Below are 13,800 nucleotides of genomic sequence, written 5' to 3'. Positions count from 1 at the left end.
CAAGCATCCCCTGTTTCGGATTTATTGGCAGTACCAGCATTGAGGGAGTGCTTCACAGTGGGATGGGCAGCTCTGAGGGAGGGCGAGACTGTCAGAGGAGCAGTACTGATGGAGCACTGCAATGTCGGATGATCAGCACTGAGGGAGGGCTGTAACAGTCGGAGGAGCAGCATTGAGGGAGCCCTTCAATGTCGGAGGGGCAGCACTGAGGGAGCACTGCACTGTCCAAGGATCTGTACTGAGGGAGCGCTGAGACAATCAGAGGAGCAGCACTGAGGGAGTGCTACGATGCTAATGGGGCAGTACTAAGGGAGCACTGCATGGTCGAAAGGTCAATACTAAGGGAATGAGGCACAATCAGATGGGCAGTACTGAGGCAGTGCTCCACTGTTGGAGGAGCATTACTGAGGGAGTGCTGTCCTGTCGAAGAGGCGATTTAAAAATGCACTGCAATGTTGGATGTGCTGTTTGTTTGGATGACAGGTCCCTCGGTCCCGTTTGCCCACTTCGGTGGAGATAAATACTTCCAGGACCCCGTCTCCTGCTGAGAGAGCAGCTACTACGTTAAAACAATCAGCTTTTGCCCAGTTACCACCTTCCCCACCACAACTGCCATCGAAAGACGGAAAGGCCCGAGGATGCCAAATGGACTCCTCCTGTTCCAGCATAACAGGCTCGAGGAGCTGAATGACCTCCTCCTGTCCCTGTGTAACATCCTCTCGGGGGCTTAATGGCCTCCTCCTGTTCCTGTTTATCAGTCTCAAGAGGGTGTAATGGCCTCTTCCTTTTCCTGCGTTTTCTCTGATTGGTCAGTCATGGCGATGGACAGTGAATCTCTCTTTCTGATTAAAACTGTCCTTGCATGTTGTCTCGTCCTCGCTCTCCCATCCCCAGGAATAGTTGAAGACTCTCGCCAATGAGACAGTGAATGACTCCTCAGAGTTTCACTGCCTGCCATTCCAATTCTCCATACATCACAGTGAGATCCTGCAACTCAAGGCCCAGATGGATGATGGACACAATCTGCTCTTCCCCTTCTGAACCGCAATGGAGTGAAGGACCTCGCTAAAACAAAATGAGAGCGAGGGATGGCTCTAAGGGTGTTGGAAAGAACACCCTCATTGCTGGGAGAATGCAGCCTCGAATTTTCATTAGTTAATAAAACCTCTGTTTGTCACTGACAGGCTCTCTGAATTATGTAGTTATGGCATTTTGTGGAATTTCATGTAATGTTGAATTGGAGCTCAGTGAATGTAACTCTCCGAGTAAGATTTTTAGTGGGAATATCAGTTAGTGCAAAATCATACTGAGTGTGGATCACTAACCAAAGTGGAACACCTGACTGCAACGACCATGTATTACTGACAGTATCTGGCTCTGTAGTATTGTATTGAGTTAAGTTCATTAACGATAGTGGGACACAAGATCCCAGTGGTCATGTATTATTTGGAGTATCTGTCACTGTTAAGCTGAACTGAGAGTGGGCCACTAGCCGGAGTGGGAAACCTGATCCCAGTTATCATGTTCTACTGGGAGTATCTGTCTCCGTGGAGTTGTACGGAGTATAATGGTAGAACATGGTTCTATTTCGAAATCATTTATTCAGGTAAACTAAAAGCAACATACTACGGAAATCTGAAATAAAAACAACTGGAAATACGCAGCATGTCTGGCAACACCTGGGGAGAGAGAAACAGATTTATCTTTCAGGTCTCTGACGTTTCGTCAGAACTGGAAATGATTAGAAATGTAGTTGGGTTTGTGCGAGTGAAGGGGGAGGGGGAAGAAAAACAAAAGGGAAGGTGTGTGATAGGGTGGATGGAAGGAGAGATTAAATGACAAAGATGTCATGGGATGAAAGGCAAATGGATTAGGAATAGACGTACTAAAAGTCAAAGCATTTGTCCGGAGAATGGTAACGGTAGCATTTGCAGATGCATTACATGGTCTAAAACAAATAAAATTTCCTCTCAGACACAAAAGCCAAACAGGAAAGATAAATTAACCGTGGCTAGTAAAAGTTAAAGATTGCCTAGATCAAGATAAGTGGCTTAATAGGCTGTCAGAAAAATGGGTAAACCCGAGGATAGTGAGCAATTTAGAATCCAGCAAATGATGACCAAGAAATTGATAAGAAAAGGGAAAAGATAATATGAATGCAACATAGCAAGAAACATAAAGGTGGATGGAAAAAGTATATTTAGGTATGTGAAAAGGAAAAGATTAGCAAGGACAGACCTATTGCAGGTGGAGACAGGAGAATTGTTAGTGGGGAATAGGGAATGGGCAGGCAAAATAAACAATTACTTTGTATCTGTCTTCATGGAGGAGGAAACAGAAAATGTCCCAGAATACTAGGAAATCAAGGGACTTTCAAAAATGAGGAACTGAAAGAAATTAGTATTAATGAAGAGTTAGCACTCGAAGGGTTAACCGGAGTGAAGGTTGAGAAATCTACGGGATCAGATGATCCACACACCAGAGTGTTGATGGAGGTGGCGAAAAGAGAGGGAATGCACTGGCGGTTATCTTTCAATATTCTATCGATTCTGGAAAGGTCCCTTCGGACTGTAAAGTAGCAAATATAACCACACTATTGAAGAAAGGAGGCAGAGAGAAAACGGGTAACGACAGACCTGTGAGTTTGACGTTGGTAGTATGGAAAATGGTAGAATCCATTCTAGAGGATCTGACAACTGGACACTTAATAAATCATGATATGATTTGAAAGAGTCAAAATGAATTTATGGAGGGAGATCATGTTTGAGAAAGCTGTTGGAGTTTTTTAGGATTTTACTTGCAGCATAGATAAAGGAGAACCAGTGGATGTGGTGTATTTGAATTTTCAGAAGGTATATGATACTGTCCCACACAGGAGGTTAGTAAACAAAATTAGAACACATGGGATTAGGGTTAATATACTGCAATGAATGTGGAATTGGTTAACATACAGAATAAACTGGCCGTTCTCAGGATGGTAGCTTGTTGCTAATGGGGTACCACAGGAATCAGTGCTGGGGCCGCAGCCATTCACAATCTATGTAAATGATTTGGATATGGCGACCGAATGTAATATTTCCAAATTTGCTGATCACACAAAACTAGGGTGGGAATTTAAGTTGTGAGGAGGATGCAAGGAGGCTTCAAGGGACTTTCACAGACTAAGGGAATGGGCAAGAACATGGCAGATCGAATGTAATGTGAATAATTGTGATGTTATTTTCTTTGGTAGAAAAACACAGAAAAAAACAGACTATTTCTTAAATGAGTAGAGGTTGGGAAAGGTTGATGTCCAAAGCTACCTGGGTGTCCTTTTTCATGAATCACTAAAACCTTGCATGCAGCTGCAGCAAACAATTAGGAAGGCAAATAGTATGTTCAGCTTAATCAAAGGGGGTTTTAGGTGGAGAAGTAAGCAAGGCTTGCTGCAATTGTATCGAGCCTTGGTGAGACCACACCTGGTGTATTGTGTCGTTTTTATCTCCTCATCTGAGGAACAATATACTTGCCATGGAGGGAACTGAGCCTGTATTCTCTCGAGTTTCGAAGAATGAGATGTGACCTAATTGAAACTTTAAAAAATCTTAAACGGCGTGACAAAAGTAGATGCAGATTCGATATTTCACCTGGCTGGTGGGTGTAGACCAAGGGGGCATAGTCTCAGAATAAGGAGTAAGCCATTTAAGACTGAGGAGGAAGTTCATCACTCAGCGGGTGGTGAATCTTTGGAATTCTCCACCCTAGAGGACTGTGGAAGCTCAATCATTGAGGATGCTCAAGACAGAAATCTACAGATATCCAGATGCAAATGACATCCAGGGATGTGGGGATAGCACGGGAAAGTAGAATATCAGCCAAATTTAATTGAATGGCGAAGAAGGCTCCAAGGGCTGAATGCCCTACTCTTGCTTCTATGTTCCCATTTTCCTATGTTCATATCATGAACAGTTCTGTCTGAAAGCACAACCATGAAAATACGGAGTTTGAGACACCTATGAAACAGCACCGACAGAAACGGATGTTAATTAATTCCTGACATTACATAGCATTGTCACAGCATTCTAATTCTCTGTACAATGAATTTCTTGCTCCGAGTACAGTTACTGTAAGCACTGCATTTACTTTACTGCTGAGTATCGCCTTCCCCCCAGCTGGGTCATAAAAATCTGTGTGTCAGGAGTGATGAATTTTATTGTCTTGCTATTGCATAGGAAGAATATTCGACTGTGGTATTGAAACAACCTATTCTCGAACTGCTTAAGATTTGATGGATATATTGTTACATATGATTCAGAGTCTCTACACGTGTAAACTGTACCACTGACTGTTCTGAGCTCAGTGAGAAGTGTCCCTGTGAGAAGAGTCACGGAGAACTGAGGAGTATACATATCTGGTTTTCAAAATGCGAAGATCAGACAGAGGGAAATAAATGATAGCATGAATAAATAGTGAACAATGAAATAAATAGTGCACTTCTCTCAGTTCTGGAATCATTCTGGTTAAAATAAGTGCATATTCTCCAGTACATCAATATCGATTTTGCAACATGGAGACCAGAACTCTACATAGTACGCTAAGTGTTGTGTAACCAAGGTTCTGTATTAGTTTAATATCAGCTCTGCTTTTTCAATTCCATTTCATTCGAAGAGAAATCCAGTTCTATAAACAGAAAGTCCTGGAAATACTCAATAAGTCTGGCAGCATCTGTGGAGTGAGAAACAGAGTTAACGTTTTAGGTCTGTGACCTTTCATGTTTGCTCTTTTAAATTTTAATTTGAACTCTTTATCTCTGATTACCTGTTCCTCTCTACCCTATTCAGGCACTTATGTTCTAAGGTGCATTTCAGAACCTGATTCTTCTCACCAAAAGTCCTCACATATCATTATATTGAAATTAATTTGCTGTCTAATTGTCCATTATTAACGTTTATAAACATAATTTTTAATGAATTCGCTACTTTGTTGCATTCTTCTTCTTTATTAACTATATTCTCAGTGTGGATTTGTCAGCAAAGTTGCAAATTGTGCTTCATTTTTTATGTAACTGGTGAACGATACTGTTCCCAGCGTTGGTCAATGTGGAACACCACTTCCAGACTTCCACCAGTCTGACATAACACCTTTTACCTCATACTCACTGTTTGATGCGTCTGTAGCTGGCTTGCTGTCCGTTCTTCTGCTTCTCTCCTCCAGTCCTCCAGTACTCTGCTGCCTCCGACAGCCAAGGAAGATTGATATTTTCTATCTGGTGACTCTGCTGTTTCCACCATTCCTTCCCTGAGCAACTGTCATACATCCCATGTGGATTGGGTAAATATTTTACTTTATTGAGTGACAAAAGGAAAGGCAAGGGACGAGATTTCAGGGGCACTGACAGAAATTTTCAGATATTCTCTGTTCACAGGAGAGGTACAAGAGGTTTGATAAGGTTCCCCATGGTAGGCTCATTCAGAAAGTAAGGAGGCATGGGATTCAGGGAAAGTTGGCTGCCTGGATACAAAATTGGCTGGCCCATGGAAGTCAGAGGGTGGTATTGAAACCACAGTCGACTGTGGTATTGAAACAACCTATTCTCGAACTGCTTAAGATTTGATGGATATATTGTTACATATGATTCAGAGTCTCTACACGTGTAAACTGTACCACTGTCTGTTCTGAGCTCAGTGAGAAGTGTCCCTGTGAGAAGAGTCACGGAGAACTGAGGAGTATACATATCTGGTTTTCAAAATGCGAAGATCAGACAGAGGGAAATAAATGATAGCATGAATAAATAGTGAACAATGAAATAAATAGTGCACTTCTCTCAGTTCTGGAATCATTCTGGTTAAAATAAGTGCATATTCTCCAGTACATCAATATCGATTTTGCAACATGGAGACCAGAACTCTACATAGTACGCTAAGTGTTGTGTAACCAAGGTTCTGTATTAGTTTAATATCAGCTCTGCTTTTTCAATTCCATTTCATTCGAAGAGAAATCCAGTTCTATAAACAGAAAGTCCTGGAAATACTCAATAAGTCTGGCAGCATCTGTGGAGTGAGAAACAGAGTTAACGTTTTAGGTCTGTGACCTTTCATGTTTGCTCTTTTAAATTTTAATTTGAACTCTTTATCTCTGATTACCTGTTCCTCTCTACCCTATTCAGGCACTTATGTTCTAAGGTGCATTTCAGAACCTGATTCTTCTCACCAAAAGTCCTCACATATCATTATATTGAAATTAATTTGCTGTCTAATTGTCCATTATTAACGTTTATAAACATAATTTTTAATGAATTCGCTACTTTGTTGCATTCTTCTTCTTTATTAACTATATTCTCAGTGTGGATTTGTCAGCAAAGTTGCAAATTGTGCTTCATTTTTTATGTAACTGGTGAACGATACTGTTCCCAGCGTTGGTCAATGTGGAACACCACTTCCAGACTTCCACCAGTCTGACATAACACCTTTTACCTCATACTCACTGTTTGATGCGTCTGTAGCTGGCTTGCTGTCCGTTCTTCTGCTTCTCTCCTCCAGTCCTCCAGTACTCTGCTGCCTCCGACAGCCAAGGAAGATTGATATTTTCTATCTGGTGACTCTGCTGTTTCCACCATTCCTTCCCTGAGCAACTGTCATACATCCCATGTGGATTGGGTAAATATTTTACTTTATTGAGTGACAAAAGGAAAGGCAAGGGACGAGATTTCAGGGGCACTGACAGAAATTTTCAGATATTCTCTGTTCACAGGAGAGGTACAAGAGGTTTGATAAGGTTCCCCATGGTAGGCTCATTCAGAAAGTAAGGAGGCATGGGATTCAGGGAAAGTTGGCTGCCTGGATACAAAATTGGCTGGCCCATGGAAGTCAGAGGGTGGGAGGAGATGGAAAGTATTCAGCATGGAGCTCGGTGACCAGGGTGTTCCGCAAGGATCTGTTCTGGGACCTCTGCTCTTTGTGATTTTTATAAATGTCTTCGATGAGGAAGTGGAAGGCTGGGTTAGCAAGTTTGCCGATGACACGAAGATTGCTGGAGTTGTGGATAGTGTGGAAGGCTGTTCTAGGTTGCAACGGGACATTGACAGAATGCAGAGCTGGGCTGAGAAGTGACAGATGGCGTTCAACCTGGAAAAGTGTGAAGTGATTCATTTTGGAAGGTCGAATTTTAATGCAGAATACAGGCTTAAAGACAGGATTCTTGGTAGTGTGGAGGAACAGAGGGATCTTGGGGTCCATGTCCATAGATCCCTCAAAGTTGCCACCCAAGTTGATAGGGTTGTTTAGAAGGCGTATTGTGTGTTGGCTTTCATTAACAGGGGGATTGAGTTTAAGAGCCGTGAGGTTATGCTGCAGCTCTATAAGGCCCTGGTTCGACCACACTTGGAATATTGTGTTCAGTTCTGGTCGCCTCATTATAGGAAGGATGTGGAAGCTTTAGAGAGGGTGCAGAGGAGATTTACCAGGATGCTGCCTGGACTGGAAGGCATGTCTTATGAAGAAAGATTGAGAGAGCTAGGGCTTTTCTCATTGGAGCGAAGAAGGATGAGAGGTGACTTGATAGAGGGGTACAAGATGATGAGAGGCATAGATAGAGTGGATAGCCAGAGACTTTTTCCCAGGATGGAAAGGGCTATCACCAGGGGGCATAATTTTAAGGTGATTGGAGGACGGTTTCGGGGAGATGTCAGAGGTAGGTTCTTTACACAGAGAGTGGTGGGTGCGTGGAATGTGCTGCCAACGGTGATAGTAGAAGCAGATACATTCGGGACATTTAAGCTACTCTTGTATAGGTATATGAATGATGGTAGAATGTTCACAGATGACACGAAAATTGGTGGTGCTGTAAATAGTGAGGAGGAAAGCCTTAGATTGCAACACGATATAGATTGGCTGGTAAAATGGGTGGAGCAGTGGCAAAGAGGATATAATCCTGAGAAGTGTGAGGTGATGCAGTGTGGGAGGACTACCATGTCAAGAGAATATACAATGGGTAGTAGGACCCTAGGAAGTACAGAGGGTCAGTGGGACCTTGGTATTCTTGTCCTTAGATCAATGAAGTCGGCAGCACAGGTAGATAAGGTGATGAGGAAAGCATATGGTATACGTGCCTTTATTAGCCCAGGCATACAATATATGAGGGAGCTGTATAAAACGCTAGTTAGGCCACAGCTGGGGTACTTTGTTCATTTCTTGGCCCCACGCCATAGGAAAGATGTGATTGCACTGGTGAGGGTGCAGATGAGATTCTCCAGGATGTTGCCTGGGCTGGAGAATTTCAGCTATGTAGAGAGACTGAAAAGGCTCGGGTTGTTTTCCTTAAAGCACAGTAGGCTGAGGGGAGATATGATATAATTTAAGTAGCTATATGCTTGATGGCCGGCACTGACACGAATGGTCGACGGGCCTCTTTCTGTGCTGTATATCTCTACGACTCAATGAAAATGTGTTGCGTTGAAAGAGATTAACTGAACTTGTTTGTTCAGTGACTGTAATTAATATCTGTCTCCATTGTCACTAATTGTGTCACTGGGGGGATTCCATGTTCCATTAATAAAGGACTCTTTGCAATGTGTTATCCCATTGTGTCAACGTTTGCATCATCCCCGGTGATAACAGGGTTCAGTGGCTACAGAAAGAGGGAGAGGATAGGTCAGGATCTGAGAAGAATATATTGGATTATTGCGACAATGGGCCAGGATCTGGGAACAATGGACTGGAATGCGACAACAATGGACCCGAATCTGGGATCAGAAGCCTGGAAAGTTACAACAGTTGATCAGAATCTGAGAATGGAAGATTGGAATGCGGCAGCAATGAGCAGAAGTATAACCTATTTGTTTTATTTTCTTTCTGCACATTATCATTGGCTAACATTAGAATTCCGGATCAAATATGCACTTGTGATTATTCAACACATTTACTATCCCATCCTTGCTATAATTGGTGTCCCTGGTAAGTCTCTCAGTCCAGTTATTATATCTATAAACCATGATTCATTCTATTACAAATCTTTGTTGTTTAAATATTGAGGAAATGGAAGCCATTTCTTTGATTCCTGGTACAAAGTCAACATGTTAACCAAAGACTCAATCCCCCTCACTTGACAATATCTGAGGCTGGAGCAACTGTTTGCAACCTGGGCAATCATTTTGATCCTCAGCTGACTTCAAATCACATATTATCGCCGCTATCAATACTGAATCCTACCACCTGCAAAATATCGCAATCTACCTCAGCCCATCCGTTGTATAAACCCTTATCATTGCTTTTCTTAAATCCAGATTCACCTATTCCAAAACTATACTGGTGAGATTCACAGGTACAACCTCTCTTACACCACAGGAGATTCAAATCACTAATACTAAATCACACCAAACAACTTGCACCCATCCACATGTTCTCAGCGAAATGCATTGGTTCCTGGTCTAGCAGCACCTCAATTTTCCTATTCCCATCCTTGTGTTTGAACCCCTCCATGTCCTCGCCCCTCCTATTACTCCTAAAACCTCTGTCCATTTCCCATATCCCTGTGAGTTGTTCCTTTTCAGTATTTATCGCAAATCTCTTTTGAAAGATTACTTCTTTTCATCTGTATCTCTCCATGGCCATGATTCTGGGCTTCACAGAAGGATGAATCTATTTTGCTGGTGCTGCAAAGATTATAAAACACAATATGGTGCAGGACAAGCTGCCAGCCACTCCTGGCATATCCCGTGTGGTTATCCATGTTGGGCAGGGTGCTCTAACAACCTTGACGCACTTCTTTGAAATTTGGTCTGTCTCTGCATGTCCATCGAACGCCCATTCCAGGCATACAACTTACTGGTGAGGAGCTATTGACTTACCTTTGCTAATGCCAAGTTATTTAAGGTGCTGTAGATTTTTTTCTGGAGGTTGGTTTGTGAGCTGCTGCATACATTTAGGGAGGGCTGAGGAAGTGTTGACCCAACTCTGGATGAGATATGGAGACAATTGTTACAGCGCTTATTGATCTACAAGAAATGGACCAGAAGCTGCAGAAAAGGGAAGCTCTGCGAAGAGGAAGGCGTTGGCGGGATCTGCGCTGGACAACCCGAGATTTTCAAGAGCACGTTTCCTACCAACACCTAACACAAGATTTGTACGCGTGGTAACTCCGATTCAACAAGGAGGTGGTCACAGAGATGTGCAGCCTCCATCAACATAGTCTGGAGTCTCACACCAAAGCCAAGACAGAGCTGTCAGTGGCAGATAAGACCATTCTCTGCATCGACATCTTTCCAGGTGGTGGGTGAGCAAGATATCCAACACCTCCCAATGTGTGCACATTGATGCATTCGGGAGATGACAGAGGGCATCCAGGCCAGGTGAATAGAAAACATCGTTTTATCCCTCACAGAGAATACAGGATAAGAGATCCCATGGTTTTGCCAAAGCAGTGGAGTTCCAGATGGTTCATGTGGCTCTGCGGAATCCAATGTCAAAGAGGAGTGGTAAAGGAAATGAACAACTCTTATCGATTAATGTGCACTTGATTTGTGACTGTGCAAACGTTGCTGAAAGTTGCTGAATGTTCCCTATCCTGGCAGTAGCTACAGCAGCTTCAATCTGAAGCAGTCAGCCATTCTCACCATCTTTGCACCTCCAGAGCGAACCAGAATGTTGCTTATCGAGGGAGAATGCTATGCTGTCATTGAGTGATAGTATCTTTTACTGCACAAAAGCAGACTTGTCCGCCCATCGACCCCATGCCAGCTCTCCACGGAGCTAATCAGTCTGTCCCACTGCCCCATTCAATTCCTATAGACCTGCAGGTCTATTTCCTTCAAGTGGCCAACCAATTTCCTTTTGAAGTCATTAATTGTTTTATTGTTTTGGCAGCAATACGTTAATAGACAAGCTTGAGTTCAATGGTAAATAAATTGTGGATGTTTTATTCTGAAGTAGCTCAAAGGACAACAACTCGAGCTTATCCAGTCTCTCTTCACAGCTGAAATGCTCCAGCCCAGGCAACATCCTGGTGAATCTCCTCTGCTCCCTCTCCAGTGCAGTCACATCCTTCCTATCGTGTGGTGCCCAGAACTGGACACAGTACTCCAGCTGTGGCCCAACTAGCGTTTTATACAGCTCCATCATAACCTCCCTGCTCTTATATTCTATGCCTCAGCAATTATCCCATATGCCTTCCTAACCACCTTATCTACCTATGCTGCTGCCTTCAGTGATCTATGGACAAGTACACCAAGGTCCCCCTGACCCTCTGTACTCCCAAGGGTCCTACCACCCATTGTATATTCCATTGTCTTTTTTGTTCCCCCAAGTTGCATCACCTCACACTTCTCAGGATTAAATTCCATTTTCCACTGCTCTGCCCATCTTACCAGCCCATTTATATCGTCCTGCAATCTAAGGCTTTCCTCCTCATTATTTATGACACCACCAATATTCGTGTCATCTTTGAAATTATTGATCATACCTCCTATATTCATATCTAAATCATTAATGTGCAGTACAAGCAGCAGGGGTCCCAGCATCGATCGTGTTTATGTTTAATTTAATACTGCTATTTTATTTCCCATTAATCCATTCCTGATTCCACATTCAATCCATATTTTAACTCTATTTCCGAAACAAATCAGGATTATTTCATTTAAACCCTATCTCCAACAGAAAGCTCTGTCACAGGAACTAAAGAAGGTCCACCACTGATAGTGATCACTGATGCTCAAATGTCATACCAAACACCTTTCAATTGTTAGTTTTACTCCCAAGTTTACAGTTAATTTAGCGACAATTCGGATTAATTGTTTCGTTGATTTTTTTTTAGTGGACTCATGTCCAATTATTGTTTTGGAATAAGTGAATTATTTGCTGCCTGTCACTGTTGAGGGAATCTCTCAGTCAGTCCAACATTTACTTTATGTACAAGATTGCTGCAGAAGCCACAAATCTTGAATAATGACAGAAAATGCTGAAACGACTCGACAGGGCTGGCAGCATCTGTGGAGAAAGAAACAGGAAAATGTGTTTTAGATCAGTGAAATTCGCTGGAACTTGGACTGTTTTTAAACTCGGCATGGGAAAGGAGGGATTGCAGGATTTTGATCAATACTGAGTTCAGCAATTTCAGTTCAGCATAACCCCTTTCCAATTTAATCTCTTCCGCCTTCCAGCCAATAAGAACTATTCAGTTTTTTTTTTACGTATACCCATTTAAATGCATCATTGGGCACAGAAACACATCTGTAACTCTCGATATGTATTCCGTCAAAAATGTTAACTTTGCTACCAGCCTGATGTATAATTTCTTGGTTTGTTTCACTTCCTCACAGTTAACTTGATGACAATTGTGATCCTGTCTCGGGGAAAGTGCGGGCTCTCCAAATGTGTCACTCGCTACTTAGTGGCCATGGCAGCGGTGGATCTACTCGTCATTATCCTCGACCTTATATTGAGGCACATTCCCATTGTTTATCCAAAACAGTTTCAATTCCTGTTGGCCGTACGCATGTGTAATATCCATGCTGTCCTGCTTCATGCAGCTACAGACTGCTCTGTTTGGTTTATGGTCACCTTCACCTTTGATCGATTTGTGGCCATTTGCTGCCAGAAGCTGAAAATTAAATATTGCACCGAGGAAACGGCGGCTGTGGTTCTGGGAACTGTGAATGTGCTGAGCTGCTTAAAGAACATTTTCTGGTATTTTATCTTGACAGGTTGGTACTCGAAGGCGAACAGACCCTGGTTTTGTTATGCAAATATGTATGTTTATTTCTCTCATGTCTGGACAACAATCGAGCTCCTCCATCACATTCTAACCCCTTGTGTCCCATTTGTGGTGATTCTGCTGCTCAATGCTTTCACCATCCGACACATTTTTGTGAGCAGCACAGTTCGCAGGAGACTCCGAGCCCACAGCAGAAGGGAGTGTCGCAGAGACCCAGAGCTGGAGAATCGAAGGAAATCCATAATTTTGCTGCTCGTTATCTCGGCCAATTTCATACTCTTATGGGCTGTGTTAATGGTGAATACGATGTGGCAAAGAATACAGGATTTGGAGCCCATGGTTCCATCAGTACCCGTTTATCTGATACAATTGGGTTTCATGCTGCAGCTCCTGAGTTGCTGCACAAACACAGCGATTTATGCACTGACCCAGACTCAGTTCAGAGAGCAGTTGAAGAATGTGCTGACATATCCCTTTACTCAAATTGTTCTATTAATTAAATAAATAAATGACTGGTTATTTCCAGCAGCTTGTCATTTTCTTTCACACTTCCACCAACCATTGCCAGAGTCTGCTGCCATGGTGCCAGATCGAGGGTGGAGGCTACCGCTGTAGTGCCAGAGCTAGGGGCGGGGCCCGTTACTTTGGTGACAGAGCAGGGTCATGTTCTTCCACCAAGGTGATGGAGCAGTTGCGGTTTGTGTCTCTATGATGAGAGTGCTGGGAGTGCCCTGCTCACCTTGTTGAAGAAGCAGTTTGGCCTGTCCCCCATGGTGACGTTTCAGGGTGGGCAGGGCCTGTTCCCCAGTGTAACGGATAATTGGGAGCTGTGGGAAGTCGCTATAGTGATGAGGGACTTGTAGCAGGGTCCATTCTCCATGGATACAGCCGGGGGAGGGCGGGGGGTGGGGCGGTGAGGCCTGCTCGGCATGGTTATGATGGAGTGGCGGCAGAGCCTGTTCTATTAGTGGGTGGGGTGTGGTGGTAGGGCTTCTTTCCCATGGTGGAAATTGAGTGGGGAGGGGATCTGTTACCCATGGTGGCCGGGGGAATGAAGCTTTGCAGAGTTCCCAGTGGTGACTGGGATTTGCCGAGGCCTGTTGCCCTGCTCAATGA

At 43.3% G+C, this 13,800-nt stretch overlaps 1 protein-coding gene across 1 annotated transcript; it reads left to right on the top strand.

Moving 5' to 3' along the window:
• Window positions 1-8,665: 8,665 nt before the first annotated feature.
• Window positions 8,666-13,188, top strand: LOC137382943 (probable G-protein coupled receptor 139). The gene is made up of 2 exons (XM_068055519.1): window positions 8,666-8,930; window positions 12,290-13,188. The coding sequence occupies exons 1-2, from the start codon at window positions 8,666-8,668 to the stop codon at window positions 13,186-13,188; spliced, it is 1,164 nt and encodes a 387-aa protein (XP_067911620.1).
• The last annotated feature ends 612 nt before the right edge of the window (window positions 13,189-13,800 follow it).

The sequence above is a fragment of the Heterodontus francisci genome, chromosome 23 (assembly GCF_036365525.1).
Source record: "Heterodontus francisci isolate sHetFra1 chromosome 23, sHetFra1.hap1, whole genome shotgun sequence".
NCBI lineage: Eukaryota > Metazoa > Chordata > Chondrichthyes > Heterodontiformes > Heterodontidae > Heterodontus > Heterodontus francisci.
The sequence above is the reverse complement of the archived record's forward strand: the minus strand, read 5'-3'. Positions and strand labels throughout refer to the sequence as shown.